This window comes from Stegostoma tigrinum, chromosome 26, assembly GCF_030684315.1.
Source record: "Stegostoma tigrinum isolate sSteTig4 chromosome 26, sSteTig4.hap1, whole genome shotgun sequence".
Lineage (NCBI taxonomy): Eukaryota > Metazoa > Chordata > Chondrichthyes > Orectolobiformes > Stegostomatidae > Stegostoma > Stegostoma tigrinum.
The window spans coordinates 25517983-25537567 of record NC_081379.1 but is presented as its reverse complement, the minus strand read 5'-3'; the positions used below and the strand labels follow the sequence as shown (position 1 = coordinate 25537567).

General features: G+C 35.4%; 1 protein-coding gene across 2 annotated transcripts in view; it reads right to left on the bottom strand.

Moving 5' to 3' along the window:
• Positions 1–4542: 4542 nt before the first annotated feature.
• Positions 4543–19585, bottom strand: part of bcl7a (BAF chromatin remodeling complex subunit BCL7A) — a 49393-nt gene continuing 34350 nt past the window's right edge. For both annotated transcript variants that reach the window (XM_048556282.2, XM_059655056.1), the window contains exons 4-6: positions 17532–17699; positions 10782–10906; positions 4543–9411 (exon numbers count right to left, since the gene is read on the bottom strand). In XM_048556282.2, coding sequence (XP_048412239.1) covers positions 9337–9411; positions 10782–10906; positions 17532–17699 — 368 coding nt within the window. In that variant the 3' untranslated portion in view covers positions 4543–9336. The remainder of the gene's footprint in view (positions 9412–10781; positions 10907–17531; positions 17700–19585) is intronic.

Below are 19585 nucleotides of genomic sequence, written 5' to 3'. Positions count from 1 at the left end.
TCCACAACTCAATGTATTTAGACATGGATTGTATCAGTATCTGAGGAGCTGCAAACAGCATTCAACATTGTACAAACATCAATGAACATTTCCACTCCTGACCTAACAATGGATGGAAGGTCACTGATAAAGCAGCTGGAGATGGTTGAGCCAAAAACGATACCCTAAGGAATTAGCTTAGAACCCTTTCTGGAGTGCTGGAAAGTGGGACTAGTAAGATTTAGTGGCTGTTTGTGCCGATAAGCAAAGCTACAAAGTCTCTTCTATAATGTATGATTCTTTTGGTATGGTTGTGACATGATTTAGACTCCCTACCTCCGAACCAGGAGGCCTTGGTTCAAGTCACACCTGCTCCACAGGTGTGTAATAACATCTCCGAACAGGTTGATTAGAAAGTATCGCTTGAGGAATTAGCTTATAACACTTTGGCAGTTTAAATATTGCAATGCGAGTGCCAATACCTCTGAACTAGAAAACATGGTTCAAATTCTCTCTGCCCGAGGGTCATAACATGTCCAACAAGCTGATTAAAAATAACAAATGATCTTGTGGTGCTGTGGGAAGAGTGCGCCCACCTGTAGGTTACAAAACCTGCAAGCAAATCTCACCTATGCCTGAAGTGTTTCATAAAATGGCTGAACAAGTTGTTTAAAATAACTATCCTGAGGAATTCCTTGAGCAGAGATGACTGACTTATAACCACAGCCATCTTCCTTTCTGCTAGGTACAATTTCCAACCTAATCTATCTTTGATTCTCAGACTCCAGTTTTGCTGGGGCTCCTTGATGCTATACTCTCAAATGCTGGCCTCTGTTTCAGCTGTTTTGTCCATGCCTGAACCAAGGCAGTAATGTTGTCACGAGCCAAGAGACCATGGCAGCACCCAGTCAATGGGCAGGTTATTGATAAGCAAGTGCTGCTTGATAGCATTCTTAATGACATCTTCAAACACTTTCCTTCTGACTAAGAGTAGACAGATGGGGTGGTGTTTGGCGGTGTTAGGATTGAACAGCAATTTGTGTACAGGATATACTGGAGAAATTTTCTGCATTGCCAGGTAGATACCAACTTTACAGCTGTACTAAAACTACTTGGGCTAGGGGTTTAGAAAGTCTGGAGCATGTCTTCACACAATTGCCAAAACATTGGTAAGGCCCATATCTTCTGAGGTGCTCTGTATCTTCAGCCGTATCATGATATCAGTTGGAATGAATCAAAATGGTTGAAGACTAGCATCAGTAATGTTGGCCATCAGGAGGAGACTAAGATAATCATCCTCTTGGTACTTCTGAAGATTGTTGCAAATGCTTCAAAAATCTCCTTTCCATCAAAATACTGGGCTCTCCCATCACTAAGGGTGGGAAGATTTGTGAAGCTTCCTTCTCAAATAAATTGTCCACCATTTTGGACTGAATGTGGCAGGAATTCAGAGCTTAGATTGGATTCTGTAAGAACAGAAATTATGCAATGTACATCCAAAAGCAAAAACGTGCATAAAGTGCTTAAAAACAAATGCAATTCTTCACTACTGTCAACCTTCAGAAAAATAGGTCAATTCTGCTATTCAATTGATCATGTTTAAGGTAGAGATTGGTTCCATCTGGCTGCCTTCATTCAGAATCTTCAATATTCTTTACTAACAAAAAAAGTGAAATTTTGAATTTCATTGTTGACCTAATTGCAACAGATTTAAAAGCAAAGTTCCGCTACTTTTTTGCGGCATAGGTCCAACTTTAAGATTACAAGTACTAATTTTGGAGCTCCCACCCAGAGAAAATCACCACCTACCCCATCAAATCCCTTAATCTTCATTGACACCTCAAGTGTATCACTCTTTAATCACTTTTATTAGAGGCAAAATTATGCATTGGTCCTCAATTTAACTCCTTCAATCGTAGTATCATAGTGAATCTGCAATACACCCGACGAGCAGTACCCTTCTAATGAGTTTTGATCAGAACAGCACAGTTTTAACATGCTCCATCCACCTGTATTTTACAATAGATCTGAACATATTTTAAACATTATGAATACATATATACACAGGCAACATACTGATATTAATAAGAAAACACTGCCCGTAAATATAAAAATATATCTACAAATCCAGTGTCTTGTAATGGAAAACATCCACAAGTATCAAATTAGAGGGTATTTCCCAAACAGATTGAGATGACAATGCGAGGTATTGATCAAACTATATGATAAATGTAGAAGTGATCAAAACAATCTGTCCAATTTTATCTCACTTAAACCACAAGTTGATAAACAAAGCACTATACATAGTCCTCATAGATTGCAAAACAGGCAATTAAGTGATCCACATTGGGCTTAAATACAGAGCAACAAACGGGGCACTCACTAAATGGTGAAACATTAGGGAGAAAAGATTTGTGGGGCACGGGTTCCATGGCTGCATTCCCTCTCATTTCTCCAGCTTCTGTGGGAAGCTTTAAACAGATTGGAAAGCTATGTAGCTTAGAAGGAATGTTGACCAGGTGCACAGATTATGATAGATAGAAAATAATCAGAGCAGCTAATGGGCTGCTGGGCTTGAAATGACCAGAATACAGCTGGGTAGCTTTAATTATAGAAAGCTCTAGTTCAAGTACACCTAGGTAACAAGAGCCATTCTGCACAATATACCTTAGGATAGATTGCAATGTAGTTGTACCAGAATTATATCTGGAGTTCAAAGTTTAAATTACAAAGAACAATTACTCCAATTAGTTTGCATTCATTGGAATTGGAAGTTAATGAATGATCTAATAGTAAGAAAAGGAAAACAAACCGAGTGAAACCTTCCTCTGTGTACATGTGAGGGGCTGTGACAAGGGTCAAGTTTAAGAGCTTGAGAAGTGAAACACAGAAGCACTTCTACAACAAGTGCAATAGAAGTTTAAAATGGTATTCTGTGAACAGTGATTGATTCTAGATTAATTGTTCATTTTAAATCTAAGATTGCTTGTCATCCAAAGGAATTAAGGAAAATGGGAAAAAGGAGCTACATGTAAATAGGATCCAGATAAGCCATAATCTTTGACTCACGGCAGAATAGACACATCGGGCTAAATGGCTTATTCCCACACTATGTCCTTCATTTAGCAGGGGCCACTAGGTTTTGGGTTTCCTGCCTTGCCACCCCTAGTTCAGTATGTAAATACACACTACCGAGAATAGATCCGAGCTATACAAACTTAAACTCTGGACTTGATTACTGAAAAATGCAGAATTATCTGATATCCCTATGAGCAAAACGATTAAACAGAGTTTGCTGTTTTGCATCAAACAAACCTCACTGGAAAACGGGTTTATGTACTACTGGCATAAGGAATGTTCTCCACGGGTTAAACAGTTAAAAATATATACCTACTTGATTTAACAAATGAACAAAGTTGGAACTAAAGTGGAAAATAGTACCAGCCTATACAGTTTATGCTGAAATTTCAGAAATAGATTGAATATTGTTACATTAACACATTATCCCAACAATACATGCAAATACAAATGTTACATTAACACATTATCCCAACAATACATGCAAATACATTGATACAAGGTGAATAGAAATCCTAGCTGATGTCATTCATCCAATCTTAACTGAGTCTTGTAGATTTTAAGGAAATCAAAGGAAAATTAACAAAACATTTAGAAAAAAATTAAGTAAGTTTCAAGCTTCTCAAATGAAAATATACACATTGGGAATGAATAGGATGGCACCCCGATGTAGATGAGATATTCCCAAAGAGTTATTGAAAACATCAAGCACCTTTATGTCTACAGTTAACTGATACTTAAATGGCAAGTTACATTTAAAACAAAATGTACATAAGCAACTAAAATTTATTAAACTAATATAAAAAAGTTAAAAATCAAACTATTAAATCGGTGGGAGAAGTACAAAAATAGCAATAAACACTAAACTAAAGCACCTGTGATGAAGACTAATACTTTCAAAAGGAAATAATTAAACCTTCTTTCATTTTCTTCCTCTCATTCTTACTCTGCATATGAATACATTGAAAATTATCAATATCCAAGAATGAAAAAAACCAAGTTGGAAATAAGTTCCCAACACAGGTTGCTTAGGGTAGGCACTCCAAAACCACCACACTCGGCCTCCACCAAAAACATGAAAAAGGAAGTCTAGAAGTTTAGTGAATACATGCAGCAGCATTAAAAAGTGCACTTTGCCTTAAATTAGACTCTCGTAACCTAAATTGCATCACTATGTTACCATTAAGTTCTCTCCAAATTTTAAGTTTTTTTTCCACAATCAAGTGTCACTGCTGAAAGTAGAATCTGACAATAAAAATTTGCAACTACTTCTGAAGTTATTTTAAATGCACTGGAAGAAAAATGCTGGCAGATAAAATTTATAGGATCTTATTACTTCAAAACCCATAAACAATCATTAAAAAATGTCAACATTAGTACAATATGTTCCTGGAAAGAATTGAATTTTGGTCAGGTTCCATATCATCTGTAACCTTTTGTCATCCACAGGAAATAAAAATACAATACATAACTGACTAAAAACAATGTGTTATACAATTTTTTTTATTCATGAAAACAAAGCCATTGTACATGGTACAAACCATACTCAAGAATAAATAAAGAAAACATACTGCTGTACAACACATTGCATTTCAGTTGGAAATTGTTAAGTATTTTCATGATAGCTTCGGTCTCTAAAAATCATAATACATTGTTAAAAGGTGGGCAATCTGATCACAAATTTATTCGTGTTGACAATCGGACAGTATTCATATAGCTTTTTGTAGTAAAAATGTAGTAGTAGGATGGATTTCAAGACCTAAAATCACAACAAGAATGTTTGCTGCTATTTTGATATATTAGTAAGTGCCTGCACTTCTACAAACATTTGGAATGTGGTGCTTCAATCTCTATTAACATAAAAACTTAAAAGGCAAAATTTGAATGACAAAACTTTACCTAAAGTTAAAACACTCATTCTGGCCCTGGCAATATCACAGTCCTGCAAGATAACAATTTAGAGTTCACAGATACAAGATGGGATTTGTTTTAAAGTATTCCTCAGATGGAGGAAGCTTCAGGGGTAACTAAAATGTAACAGAAGCTCCAATTTTTTTATGTATAAGAGAAAATCTTGCACTACCCCCAAGTTTTTGTTTTAAATAAAAGTACATAAAGTTTTCCTGCTTTAACTGTGGCACTGCTTTTATGATGGAATGAAAACCATCTTATCATTTTTTTTGAAACAAAGCCAAAAGCTTTCTTGAACATTAAACTGCACTAGTTTCAAACAGAAAAAGACAATACGCAAGTTAAATTGCACAGAAATTCTATTAGGAAAAGCCAAACTTAGTTATGGAAGGCAAGACTACACCCAATTGTATAAAAATTCATGTCACACCTACAAAGTTCATTAGTGTTGCTCATAGCTTAAAAAAATTACACTGTTGAGCCCCTTCATAACACAAGGTTTGCAACTAACTTTCACCAGCCATCTTGGAACTAAAAAAAACCTACATAAAAATCGCACTCAACATTTGGGGACTGTTACACACCACACCACTTTTAGTAAACTTGCCACTAAAACTTGAACTGCTTTTGGTTTATGCATCCATCGTAAACAAAACCAAAAAACAAATAAAGTTAAACAGCAGTACTTTGAAACCCAGTTAAAATGTTGCCAGTCCCCAGTATTGTTTATAACAAGGTTCCAAAGTAAATCAAAACTGAACCAGAAATCCTTGAACTAGTTACCTGAAGGAAAACAGGATAATTAATATTATATTTATTTTGAATTACTTTTGAAAGTCCTGCAAGGATAAAGAAAACAAAAACTATTCCCTTGCATTTTCAAATAAGTGAAACCTTCCCCATGGACTTAGCATTTTAAAATAGCACTGTCAAAAGGTCCAAGAAAAAAATACTAAATTAATGCAGACACATGACTCAAACATGCGTCGTACAGAAATTTTCAAACAGTATACACCTTCAGTACTAAGAACCATTGTTTTTCCTGTCACTATTCAATATTATTCTATTTAAAAATCTGCATATTATTTGACATTTGGATCAGTTGGACAAACAGCAAATTGATCCAATCCTACTCAGCCAGTTTCCAAATCTTTTTAAATAATTACAGATTTATTTCTACATACAAGAATAGAACAGGTTCAATTAAGGAGACAATTCAGCTTCAGTAGGTCCCCATCATAAAGTATTACAATCTTAAGAAACAATGCAAGTTAAAAATATGGCCAAGTATAGGCACATTGAGCACTTTACTAAAATGCTGATGAAAAATGAAAATTATACATTAATTTGGGCACATTTTGGGGCCACTTTATACAGTGGTTTGGGTGTCTAGACTCACTAGGTACATTTTTGCAAACACCATTTCCAACTTTCATTCATTTGAATTTGAGCACAAGATCGTAAGTGAAACAACCAGGCATACTAATCAGTTCCTGAGTCACTCCAATCTAGTGAAATGCATAAGGTAGTCCCAAGACCATGCTGATATTTCACTTTCACAGTTTCTGCAACACAAAAATAATTAAGCAATAAATTCAAAACTAACTTTCACCCATCCAGCCCCCAACCAAAATACAGAACAGAAATTAAAAATACAAATCAGAACACCAGACATCTGCTAACCAACTGGTAAAGGGCAAAAGTTAAGCAACTAAGTATGCACCTGAAACTGCAGTAAAGTCAGGCAAGCAATGCCAGACTGTGTGGATCCAAGACCTAAACCAAATTCAGCTTCAGGCTTTGTTTAAATGCTGCCGTGAGCTCAAAATACCAAATGGGTACTCCGTGATTTATCTCTTTGGGAAGTTTAGGGAATTGTACAGCTCACTCGCTATAGATTGAGCCTGGAAGAGTGGGTCGGGAAACAGATCCTCAAAAGTGCTAGGGAGTTGGAGTTTTCAAAGCAACAAGGGCTATTCTTGCTTCTTCAAACTGGGGACAAAAAACCTCTATTTCTAGGGTCATTCTTCAGTGCAGCCTTCGCTGACCTCTTAAAGATAGGCTGCTCAAAACCTAATACAACTAGGCAGATCATGCTGTTTGTCTACAGTCTCTACCTATTTATATTTTAATTCTGCACTTGGGGCTTCAACCAGCACTAAACTTGGTTTTGCAAATTTAAGCCCAATGCCCACGTGGGTAAATGCATTGCCTGAACAAATGTTAACACTGAGGGCTGCTCTAGCACTGCAGACAATTATACAAAACTGAGATTTATGCAACATAAAATTGACTTTATAAACAATTTACTGCGACTTGAATCCGTCCAATAAAATTACTTCAGACTCAGTAACTGAATTTTCTAAGTGGCCTGGGTTACAGAAATTCAAACATTTGTAATGGGAATATTATATATTGTCAGAATTCAAATTTATTATAAAGTATTCAATTCACTTTAAACAAAATTGTAACATTTAAAACATTTAAGGTGGAAAAACTCAGGCACGTCAGTGTGAGTGAGTGATAATCTTGAGCAAATCAATTTGTTAAAACCACATGTATTCTCATTCTCAGTACGTAAGCACCTATTACCTATGCAAAGGGAAACTGCAATGCAGTGCAGGTTTATACATTAATTTTATTTCCTTGAATACAACCGTAGTTTTGAGCTTCTGTGATGCTCAGTTCCATTTATTAACGTTGGAACCATGGGTTAAAAAAAATCAATAAAGCCTCAAATAAATAAAAACGCTAATGGCTTTAAACAATTTTATCAGTTATAGTATTTAATCCAAAGATGTAACACATATCCTGCCACAGGGAAATGCAACCATCAACATTTTAAGTTATTAAATAGTACACAGTTCATTCAAGTGAGAATGAATGTAGTATGAAGTCTATCAATTTTTCAGAACTGGAATTTAAAACATTGCCTATAAAATGCAACAAGCTCAAGTCTCAGATACAGACCCCTAAGTTCTTACTCCTATCTACATCTTTGCTGCCACAGCTTTTAGACGTTTCAAGGATTTAATCAATTTAAACCTTTTGTGGTAAAATGCATATCAAACGCCAAAGTGATTTGAAAAACTGATCTACTTGCAAATTTTTTTTTACTTGAAAATGTAACATTTGCCAAAATAAATTTAATACCCACATCACCTTTGTTCATGTTTTCTTCAATACTGAAGAAATTCAGTAGGTTTGTTTGCATTAGCTGATCAAACAAAAGCATTACGTACAAAGTTTCAACAATCACTTTTTTCAGAAGAGGCAAACTAAGGTACAGTATTTATACTTTTTTTTATATCCCACAACATGTATCATCCAAAGAGTCTCTTGCTCTCAAGCTTGCACAGGCATTGCTAAAATCTGTTGTAGACTAAGAACAACCTCACCTGTCCTACACAGCAGTACAGAATCAGTTGGCTACTTTTGGAAGAGACTTACAATCTTGGACCTTCAGGTCAGAATTCATCAGATTAGTTTGCCAAAGCATTAGGACAGCACATCAACTATTTTTTAATATTAACAGTATTCCGGCTGTATACCATTCACTGCTTGAAAGTTTCATTTTACATCCAGATTTCTGGTTGGCCTACAAGTTGAATACAATTACACATCCATTATAGATACTATTTGTGTAGACACTTATTTTCAACTACACAACCCTATCGTATCCAGAAATCCATATTTTCACTCATTAGTAAACAAATAGAATAACCTATGTACATGGCTGTATTCAAGGAAATAGACTTCTATTTTAGATACTTGTAGAATGTTTTAGTTACAAAGCTAAACATGAAAAGGACCAATCATTCAGATTTTGTTACACTGATTAAACATGATCACAATAGAATCTTACTACTTTCAAGGCAAACAAAGGGCACTTTCTGTAAGATAGTGGTCATTTTTTTTTTTAAAAAAAGAGGCACAAAAATGGAATTAAAATGGCATGAATAATGGACTTTACATGTATACTAATTCTGACCTGTACCATCATTAAATATTTTACAACATAAATAAAAGAAATGAAATACAGCAGCAAAAACATGTGATCTTGACAAGTTTTATAAACTACCAGTGCGTAAACCCTCCTGAGTCCATTTCTTCTACCCACCCCACCCAACTTTAACAGTGAAAGTAATTTAAATATATAAATCACTAGAATGTGTATTCACAGGAGAAATTAGTCAGCATCATATCTGTCCAGTCTTCCCAAATTTTCTTGGATTATGACCCAACAATCGTTTGTGGTCAGTGGTTCCTCCATGTTCAGTAATGTGTGAAAGTTTCTAGAAGGTCGGTCTGAATTGAGGCCTGTTGATGTACCTTTTCATGGAAAGTGACCCAGAGTTTTTGGACAGCCTAACTCTCCTCAGCACTCTGCTGAGAGGTTTCTGTTCTGATCTTTTTTGGAAGTGGCTCCCCATCTTCAGATTCCTAGGAAGAGAAAGGTCAAGTTTGACTACGAAACCAGCATTATTCTTCTTCAGATGTTACTTGTAAAAGATCACAATAAAATTTTAGCAAGAGTTTACAGAGTTCAATTACAACAGACAAGGACACATTTTTCATTCTGAAAAAGTAGTAACACAAAAACTGTTTACATGCACGTGAATTTCAACGGAATAATTTTTCTATACAGTGATTCAACTGTAAAGGAAAATGCAGAACACTCCATATGCAATTGTTCAATGAAGTTCAGACAAAGCAGCACATATTCTAGACAATACTATTCCCTGTGTATAATTTGACCAGAGAGAGAGTACAAAGAACATTAAACCATATTCATAACATGGTCACAGATAATAAACTTTAGCTTAATTATGAAGTGATTCTGGGCAAGCAATATTTAATGACTCTAACCATAACTAACTTCAAAGGACATATACTTTCCATTTTAATAAGACTGCTTGCCTTTGAACACAAACCTGGTTCAGTTTATGTCTCAAAATCAGTTTACTTCAAGTACGTGGGAGTTAATGTGCACGTGAACCAGTCAATTGCTTTTGGCTTTCATTAGCAGGGGGATTGAGTTTAAGAGTCGTGAGATCTTGTTGCAGATCTATAAAAACTTTGGTTAGACCGTACTTGGAATACTGCGTCCAGTTCTGGTCGCCCTATTATAGGAAAGATGTGGATGCTTTGGAGAGGGTTCAGAGGAGGTTTACCAGGATGCTGCCTGGACTGGAGGGCTTATCTTATGAAGACAGGTTGACTGAGCTCGGACTTTTTTCATTGGAGAAGAGGAGGAGGAGGAGAGGGGGCCTAATTGAGGTGTACAAGATAATGAGAGGCATAGATAGAGTTGACAGCCAGAGACTATTTCCCAGGGCAGAAATGGCTAACACGAGGAGTCATAGTTTTAAGCTGGTTGGAGGCAAGTATAGAGGGGATGTCAGTGGCAGGTTCTTTACACAGAGAGTTGAGAGAACATGGAATGCGTCGCCAGCAGCAGTTGTGGAAGCAAGGTCATTGGGGACATTTAAGAGACTGCTGGACATGCATATGGTCACAGAAATTTGAGGGTGCAAACATGAGGATCAATGGTCGGCACAACATTGTGGGCTGAAGGGCCTGTTCTTTGCTGTACTGTTCTATGTCCTAATGCTGTTCATTTTGGATTATGCACTGCATTAGAAGAGTGTTCTTAAACTCTTTATCCAATTAGTAAGTTAAACATATATTTTAAAAAACTTTGTACAGTTCAATATCTTGGATAATTTGCTGCTCCAAAAGGGAATTCCATATGTAACAAATGCTAAATATGATTGGCATTTGCAGTATTATAAAAACCTTCTCAATTATACCTGAGTATCTTTGGTCGTCTCTGTGTTCTCTTTCACTCCCGATGGTTGCATATCTGATTTCTCTAAATCAGTTGGAGATAATTCTGGGGGAGTTTGGGAATTTGGCTCTGCTGGTGGTGATGTGTCTATAATAAAAAAGCAAATGCATATTTATTAGGTTACATTTTTCACATTTATAACATTTACTATAATTTCACAAAAGATTGGTGTCCTTAATTAAGGCAGAAACTAGCTTAAGACAGAAATTCTGTAAAAACTGGTAGCCAATCTGACAAAAGGCAAGCTGCTAGGCCTTACATTTGCTAGAAACATGACAGAAAAAGAAGTCTCCACTGAAAACACCTCAATGTGCCAAGGAATTTTTGGCCTCCAGCCAAACTCTCACCAACAAAATACAAAAACTATCCTGGATAATGCAGCAAGGACTACAATAATGAGTACAAAAATTGGAGATTTTCAGGTTGATACATGCATGTAAAAGAGCTTTTCTGAATACATTCCAAATTTTACTTCTATCATTCTGCAAACAGATTATTGCCACACAAGGCCTCTGAAATCAGGGCACTGACTGGAGTTTGAAAATCACATTCCAGGATTTCACTCAAGTTTTCATTCCCAGACATTTAAGGCAAATCAATACACGTTATCAATGCCTTATTCACACACTGTTCAGCATGGACTTACAAAGCAATACTAGCAAATAAGATGGGAGCCAGAAAGTTATCTGCTTGTCTCTCAGAAGTTAAATGATAAATAAATGACCTAAAAAGGAAATTGAGGTTTACAAACACTGTAAAAATTCTCTATACACATGTGGAATATTTTGGCAAAGCTATTTCAGTATGGAAAAATATTGCTCATTCTTAAATATGGTGTAAAAATCCAATTCCCAAATTTCCATTGTGAATAATACTGAGAAGTGGATGCACATTCTCTCCCATCACTCAATAATACAAGCTAATGTTATCCAATTTAAAAGCTATTCCAATTCAACATGAATATATTCATAAATAGAAATTGTAACAGAAACTCCATCAAATATGATCTATCAAACCATTTCTACATTTTATTTCCAAAATGACAGCATTTATAATGCAATAATGGTTTCTATGATGGTCAGTGTCAATACAATTCAGAATTAAATTTTATAATGAAAGTCACTTTGCTTCTAGGGAGTGGGGAGGGGAGGCACAGAGCCAGAATCTTAGGCATAGCTGTAAGAATATAAAGTGAATACCTTTAAAGCATTTTTAAAAATTCAATATAAAAGTCCAACAATTGTGCTTCTATATCTAAATGTTCCTTTTCTTTCTCCACCTTCACACCCAATAGAAAAACGGAATACATGAACAAATGCACGGATATTTATATTTTGCTTTTGCAGCACAATTGTTTCGATGGCCTGACACATATTGCTACTACAGGGAGTAGGTTAAAAGTTAAAGTATATGAAATATAAATATTTAAATAAAACAGATACTTTTAAATTTTAGATGCTATTAAAATTTAGATCTAATACATCTTCAAATATTGTGACTGTGCAACTTTTAAAGTTTAAGAGTTAAGCCAGTATTTTTTTTTCCCACCCTCAAAAGATTACCCCAAACTTATGTTGCTGGAAGGAACCTAGGTGTTGTTCAGTCAAATTTTGTTATAATTCTAAAATTTAATCCATCATAAATTAATATGCTAGACTGACTATGCTAAAACATGAATTCACGAGAGTTAGCATCAGGGAACAATTTTCAAGACACTTTATAAATGAATACCTTCTGCCATGTTCAGCACCTTGCAGTTCAGTACCTTTGAAAAATAGTCTATATCACAGGTATAGTATTATTCATTAATGAAACAGTGTTTCAAATATCAACGAAAACAAGTTAGATTAATTGGATCTTACTATAAGTGTTGGTGCAGGAGCAGACAGTCAAATGAGTGCTGTATTATTTTAAGATAAATATCAAACCTCAGGCACCATTGTTTAAATTAAAACCATGAATAGAAATGTAATTCCTTAGAGGAAGCAATAAAGGTATGGTCAAGATTATTTGCATAAACTAGCAGGCTTCAAGCACTTTTTACAAGTAATGTCACTGATTAAAAGGCTGCGGGACAAATGCAACAGTCAGCCAAATATCTTATAACTTTAGAAAAGAGCTTGTCTTCAAAAGTTAAAACATTCCAAAAAGCAAAGCATGTTTAGAAGCTTCGTTAATAATTAGCAATATGTTTGTCAAAAAAGCGCAAATGGAGAGAAGCAAATTGAGAAATGGCCATACTCCCAAGAATAACCAACAAGTGTTTTAAACCTAAAATTCAACGACAAACAAATTCACTGATTATTTGCCTCAAACTGACAACAAAACAGACCCAGCAACACCCTTTTAAATTTGAGAAAAAATTAAAGATTATTAACTATGAACCAAAATTAACTATAGCTTCAATGTGTTACATAGGTTCTAAAGAGCAATTAATTGAGAATGTGTTATTGTATTGCTGTTAAGTACAGATGGCTGCTTTTCTAGGTTCTAGGCCTGTCAAAAATGCATTTAATTAATACTTGACTTTTATCTTTAGAAAAAAGTTCCACAGGTACAATTACTGGATTCAGAATGGCCAGCATGAAGGATCATCAGATATGCTTCAAGTACACAATGTTTAAAGATGTACAAGGGCTTTCTCAGATTGCTATTTCCCTATTTGGTTCCTTTTGCAATTAATATTTGATATTTATTTTTCAACGAAAGTAGCTGGTGTTTGAATTTATTAGATTTTATACAGTTACTGAGTTGGTCAGTCTCATTGTGCTGCAATTTCATGGGATTTTTACATAAACGTTGAGATAGAAGTAGAAGTCTTGCCATGGTTACCACTACAGACCGTTTGTTGGGAGGGGAAACTGCATGAATAAATTTAGTTAAAATGATGTAGGTATAAAAACGCAGCATGTACTATCCATGGAGAAGTGCAAACAGTCCAAACAAACTGGAAAATGCTTCAAAATACCTATAAAATGTTGCACTAGTTGAATGTGATTCATGGAGCTGTTTATAATATCCCAGACGCTAAACATAGGCATTACGATTAAGTTTATCTAGAAGTCAAACCCAAAATATGAATACTTTGATCCAAGTACAAAACATGAATTACAATATTAGTGGCCCAAATAACTAAAACACAAAATTAGGAAAATCCAATTTTAACTCAAAAAATGGGCATGAGGCATCAGTTGGGGAAAATTATTTAAATCTAAGTAGTTTCCTTGAAAGTCAATGAATTTACTTAGCAAACAGTTGAACCAGATGGATGGATGGATATGGTCTGATCATTGATCCATGCTGTGTTAGCAAGCAGGACCACAGTTGATTGCCACCAAACTCCCCCAGCTACCCAAACCACATAATCACTGCCCTCCCCCACCCCAAGTTAAAGAAGAACATTCAGTCTTATTCTCCACTTTTGATCATTACCACTTAGACATTGTTAAAAATAAACATGCCAACAATGGATAAAAACAGCATGGATAGAAGCTACAACAAATAAATAGCCTGTGGACACTTACTGACCAAAATTCATATGTGAATAACTAACACGTGAATGAGATAACAAAGGAAATTGTATCACTAACTATAATACATGAAAGAGACAATGCCTCAGGAGAGGCACTAAAGGAATAAAACTGCCACAGGAAAATAAATATCTGGAGAGTTAGAACATTCAAAAGAGCATGAAGAAGAAAATCAAATTACTAAAACCTGATCTTAGATGAGTGAATTTTGAGATTGGCAAATGTGAAGCATATTAGGAATTAAACATTTAAGGGCAGACTGAAACTGAACACATCACAAAATATGTTGAAAAGACAAACAAATTAGAATGATTATTCCCATAAATAACTCTTGAAATTCTGTATCAATATTTAAGATTTTTGTGCTAACCTTCTAACAAGGTGGCTTGTAGCTTTAATGTGGGACTCACGTTGAAAGGGAGCAAGTTTAAAATCAAATTCCAATTAAATATTTGTCACTGCTATAATTGAGTTTTTCCAATTCTCAGTGGGCAGTTTAATAGCCTTGTGGTAAAGAAAAAAACACAAGTACACATACATGTATACACATACACAGAAACCTATCCCGTCCCACAAAGCACACCTCTTATTGGTAGACATGGAGGAGCTTCCATGGTGCCTCTGAAGAAGTCTGCTACCCAGACGGTCCCGTCCTCCCAGATGAAGGACAGCTTGGAGGCAGGAAGGCATAGAAAAGGAGATGTCAAATTAAAACAATTACAGGAAAAGTTATTTGTTTAGCTATCTAATTTAAATTATTGTGTTTTTCGATTACTTGGCTTGAAAAAATTCGATTCAAAATTTCATTTAAAAAATGAAAATGTATGTCATTTTTAAAAAGCTGTGCAGCTTTCACCACTCCCTCCCTAATGTCACAAATTTTATGCCCGTGAAGAGGCAAAAGCAGTCAAACTGCTCATGACCCATGGCCAGAGGGACTTTCCAATTGTTTCAAAAAGAGAGAGACTGTAATAGCTGGCCAAGTCTACATCTGTGTTTCTACCGATTTTATTGAATAACTTCAGATAGCACAAGTTTCATTTAGCAAGCAAAATTTTCAACTTCTGATCTCATTCCCATAGTTTCTGGAGGTCCGCTAAACTCATCAAGACAAGAAATTAAGCGAAGCATATTCTGGATTAGACAGAAACTGCCGAATTTATGCCCATTCGAAGTATTTATGTAGTACGCAAGCTCACGATTACATTTAAAAAAGTATAAATAGAATAAATACCCTTTTATTCCCTTCCAGCTGACCAGGTATCAGTGTAGCACAAGTGGTAGAAACAAAAATTTCAAATTTTGCGGTAGTTAATGAGCGATCATGAAAGGGCATTAAGGGCCCCATGTTACTTACTTTTCAGCTAAACAGTGGGACCCCAAGTACTAAATGAGAGAGCAGTACAAAAGTCTAATGCAAGGTTGAATAGTTGAAAAGAAGAATGATCACCTGCAAGGCCACGTGATATTCTGAGATTGAGGTTTGGACCTTTCCAGAGAGGTCACTTTGCAAACTCCATGTACTGCCAATTAGAGAGTAGACTGTTGACCTCCCCAAAGAACAGGTCACATGGATTCCTTTTGTGCATTATCAATTCAAAATCCATCCTGATCGTCTCCTAGAGATCACTCCACTGACAAGACAGGAAATGAACTGTACATAAGGGACATAAAAAGATCTCCAGCAGCAACAACAATAAAAGCTTCTGAAGAGGATAAACAGAGGAAAGGTTTTCTTTACCAAGGCCTTTGATCTCAACAGTTTCTAAATTTTACTCATTGCTAGTTAAATTCCCTAGTAAGAAGCTGATTATGACTTGGAAAAACTTGCTTCAAAATCATCAATCTTCCAATATGGAAACCACACATCAGCAACAAGCACATGCCCTAACACTGCCTGTGTTTAAAAAAAAAGTACTTCTATGAATTCTATAAAACAGTACAGAAAATAATCCATATCCAGCTGTATTACAGATCTCTGATTAAACAATTACCTAGCCAATTACTCAGAAATCCAATATTCTTTATATATTTTTGACACTCAATTTGAAGTCAAGGCAGAACTTCTTTAAAATCTTATTTTTTATTCATTCAGTGTCACATATTGTAAATTTTCTACTAAATCAGACTACAAAGATTCAATGCCCCATTCATTCTAAATTAACTAACCGCAGCCTGGATAACAACAAACTATTGCAATTGGCTACAGACCCCAAGAGGTAGGAAGCGGGAAAATGTAAAAAAAAACAGGCAGGATTTAATCCTCCTCCTGAGAGGTGATTCCTGCTTGTAAATTCGTGCAAGTAAAAGTTTGCTTGATGGTAACATCTATATTTTGTTCACAACCCAGATTTTCACAAACAATGATAACTTAAATGGGTACTAAAAAGCTCCTGATCCCTGTAGAATCATGAGCTATAGAAACAAACTTAAGCATTTTCAGTAGAGGAAGGAAACAGTTAGAACTGCAAGGGCACAAACTTAAAAGTGACTGTTTTTTTTAAATTAAAACTAACTTTAATATGGTGTTTACATATGAGCATTGCATGTTATAAACGTCATTAAAAAGTAGCATCACAGAGTCAAACAATGACTTGAATATTTTGAATATGTATTTTAATCTTAAGATTTGATTTTAAAATTGTTCAGCAGGAACAAATCTGTGCTAAAATTTTGCAGTCGGAAGATTGAGTACTGTTAATCATTTTACACAGTTCCAAAACTAAAAGTAAAAACAAGCACCTTAAACTCCAAAGAGCATTTGTTTCACAATTTCTCATTTATCTCCTGTATTCATACACATTGTTTACATTTCAGTATTTGCTCTTTGAGGATTATCCGAATCATTTTATTTTCCCAAAAGTACTCCCTTAACTTGATATAACCACTCTATATAGAACTTTTTCCTATTAAATGTACTGTCAACCACTGAGATAAAATCTCCAAAAACTCTAAACTATAATGCAGTTCATTCTTTATTAACATTTTAAGAAACTATCACACCCAACATCTACATTTTCATGAATAAGTTTTTGATTTTCACTCAAGGATCAATAAATGTATTTAGCAAAGTTGGGTGAGAGTTTCTTCCACTCAGAAAATATTATAGTAAATTGGATTTTGACCTGAGGACTCCTGATCAAAGTCCTAACCTCTACTCCTAAATCTGTTTTAAGCCTTACCGTCAGAGCTGGGCTGGTCTTTGACAGGGGTCTGAATGTCCTCAGTCCCAGTTTCAGTGCCCTCTGGTTGGATTATCAAGTTCTGCTCAGGTGCAGGACTTGGATTGCTGCTGTTCTCCTGCTTCATTGGAGAAGCATCTGCTATAGAACTCTGATTACTGTTCTCATCTAATTTACAAACATCAAAAAATTGAATTAGGTAAAATTAATTTTACGCATTTGACAAAATGCTACAGGAATGAAACAGCAAACGATGAGTGATAGCATAGAAAAAGGACCAATTGCAGGTGAACACAACTTTGCATTCTGTTCTTTTCCTACCCCCAAAGAACCACCGAGTTTTTCTGAATGCAGTTGAAATGTAAATAGTTCAAATTTGTTAGATGTACAACTTGTCCAAAATCCCACAGGATTTACTTCTAATAAATATCTTCTGTGGATAGTTACTTTTGAATGCATGTGAAGTTTTTAAACATTGTGTTTTGCACTGCATGGCCGACATCAAAAACCTGCATACTGTTCTCCCACATTTATATTTTTATCGTTCACACTTTGCAGAAAATCACCTCTAGGTTAGCCTTCAGACAACATAGCATCTCTCCTCTTAAGTAGTCTTGAAGGCTGTACAAAAATAAAAGATGCTGATCTACCACAGTGAGGCAAGTTCAATTGAAGCATTCAAAAGGGAATTAAATCATCTGAAAAAGAATGTGCAGGAGGAAAAGGTGGGAGAGCGATGCCAATGGAATTGTACACCTTTTCTCCAAAGAGCTGGTACAGACTTGATGTGCTAAATAGGCTCTTGCAAGCTACAAGAATGTTGTGAGCAACCCCTGTTTGCACAACCCAATTTTGTGTCATAAACCAGGTTCATTAATAGGCTGAAGTGACTCAGGTCATTCAAATGATCAATTAAATGATCATAATTTTGATATCATGTTTTTAGAAAATTGCAGTTGGGAACTTCACACTTTCCAGTACCATAATTTGCTCGTGGGCCTCCCTCAGGAAAAAAAGGGTGGCATAGTAAATGGGCTTAAAATTTTGGTCTACTACTGCAAAAGAAATGAACTTTGTTTAGTATTCCATTGTAAAGTTTCTTTGGCCAAGCCAAGCCAAACCTTTAACCTAAGGGTGCAAAACAAATTTATCCCACTATAAATTCATTCATTAAAAGCTGTCCCACAATTGGCATCCCTGGTGCCTGGATTAAATGTAGGAATGTTGTAGGGTGTAATACAATGAATAAGATGACTGTGTTTCAATTATTTTCTTCCACTGCACCTGGGGTTTCTTTGTCACTAAAAATCTCTTCCATTATATTGTTTGCTTCAGAGTGCATTAATCCTCTACCTTTTTTTGTCTCTTTGTGCATATTGTTAATTCATTCTTAGCACTATATTATGATATAACAGTCATTTTCCCTTATGCCATAAATAACTTATACGTAGCGGCAGCAACTTGAGGAGCAAATGAGGAACCATAAAATATCATATTCAGGACGCCTTGCCAATACTTAGTTTAAAAGAGAAACATGAAACATATCGTAGTAAAATATGAAACTCAGTCCAGAATCTTAGATGCACAGAATTTCATAATTGTTAGTGTATGAAGTATCTGTTTGGTCCATGGTATTTACACAAAATCTCCAAATGAACATCATGACTCTGTGGCATGCTTCTATTGTTTCCTCAGAACCCTGTACATGATGATTATTTCAATAAATATAGTGCCCTCTTAAACGTCTTGACCACAATTCAGAAGTGTTTTCTGTACACAAAATGTTTCCTGGGTTAAAAAGTATTTTTCTCATCATATTTATTGCTTTTGCAAATCACTTCAAATCTGTGCCCTCTCAATCTAGATCCTTTCGTGATCGAAAACATCTTCTACCCATCTACTTTTGTCCACACTTCTCAAATTTGCAAACTTCTATAAAATCTCCTTTTAGCCTTCTCTCCTCCAAAGTAAACAGTCGCAGCTTCTCCAATTTACCTCCATAATTGAAGTTCCTCAGCACCGGCATCACTATTGGAAATGTCTTCTTCAATTTC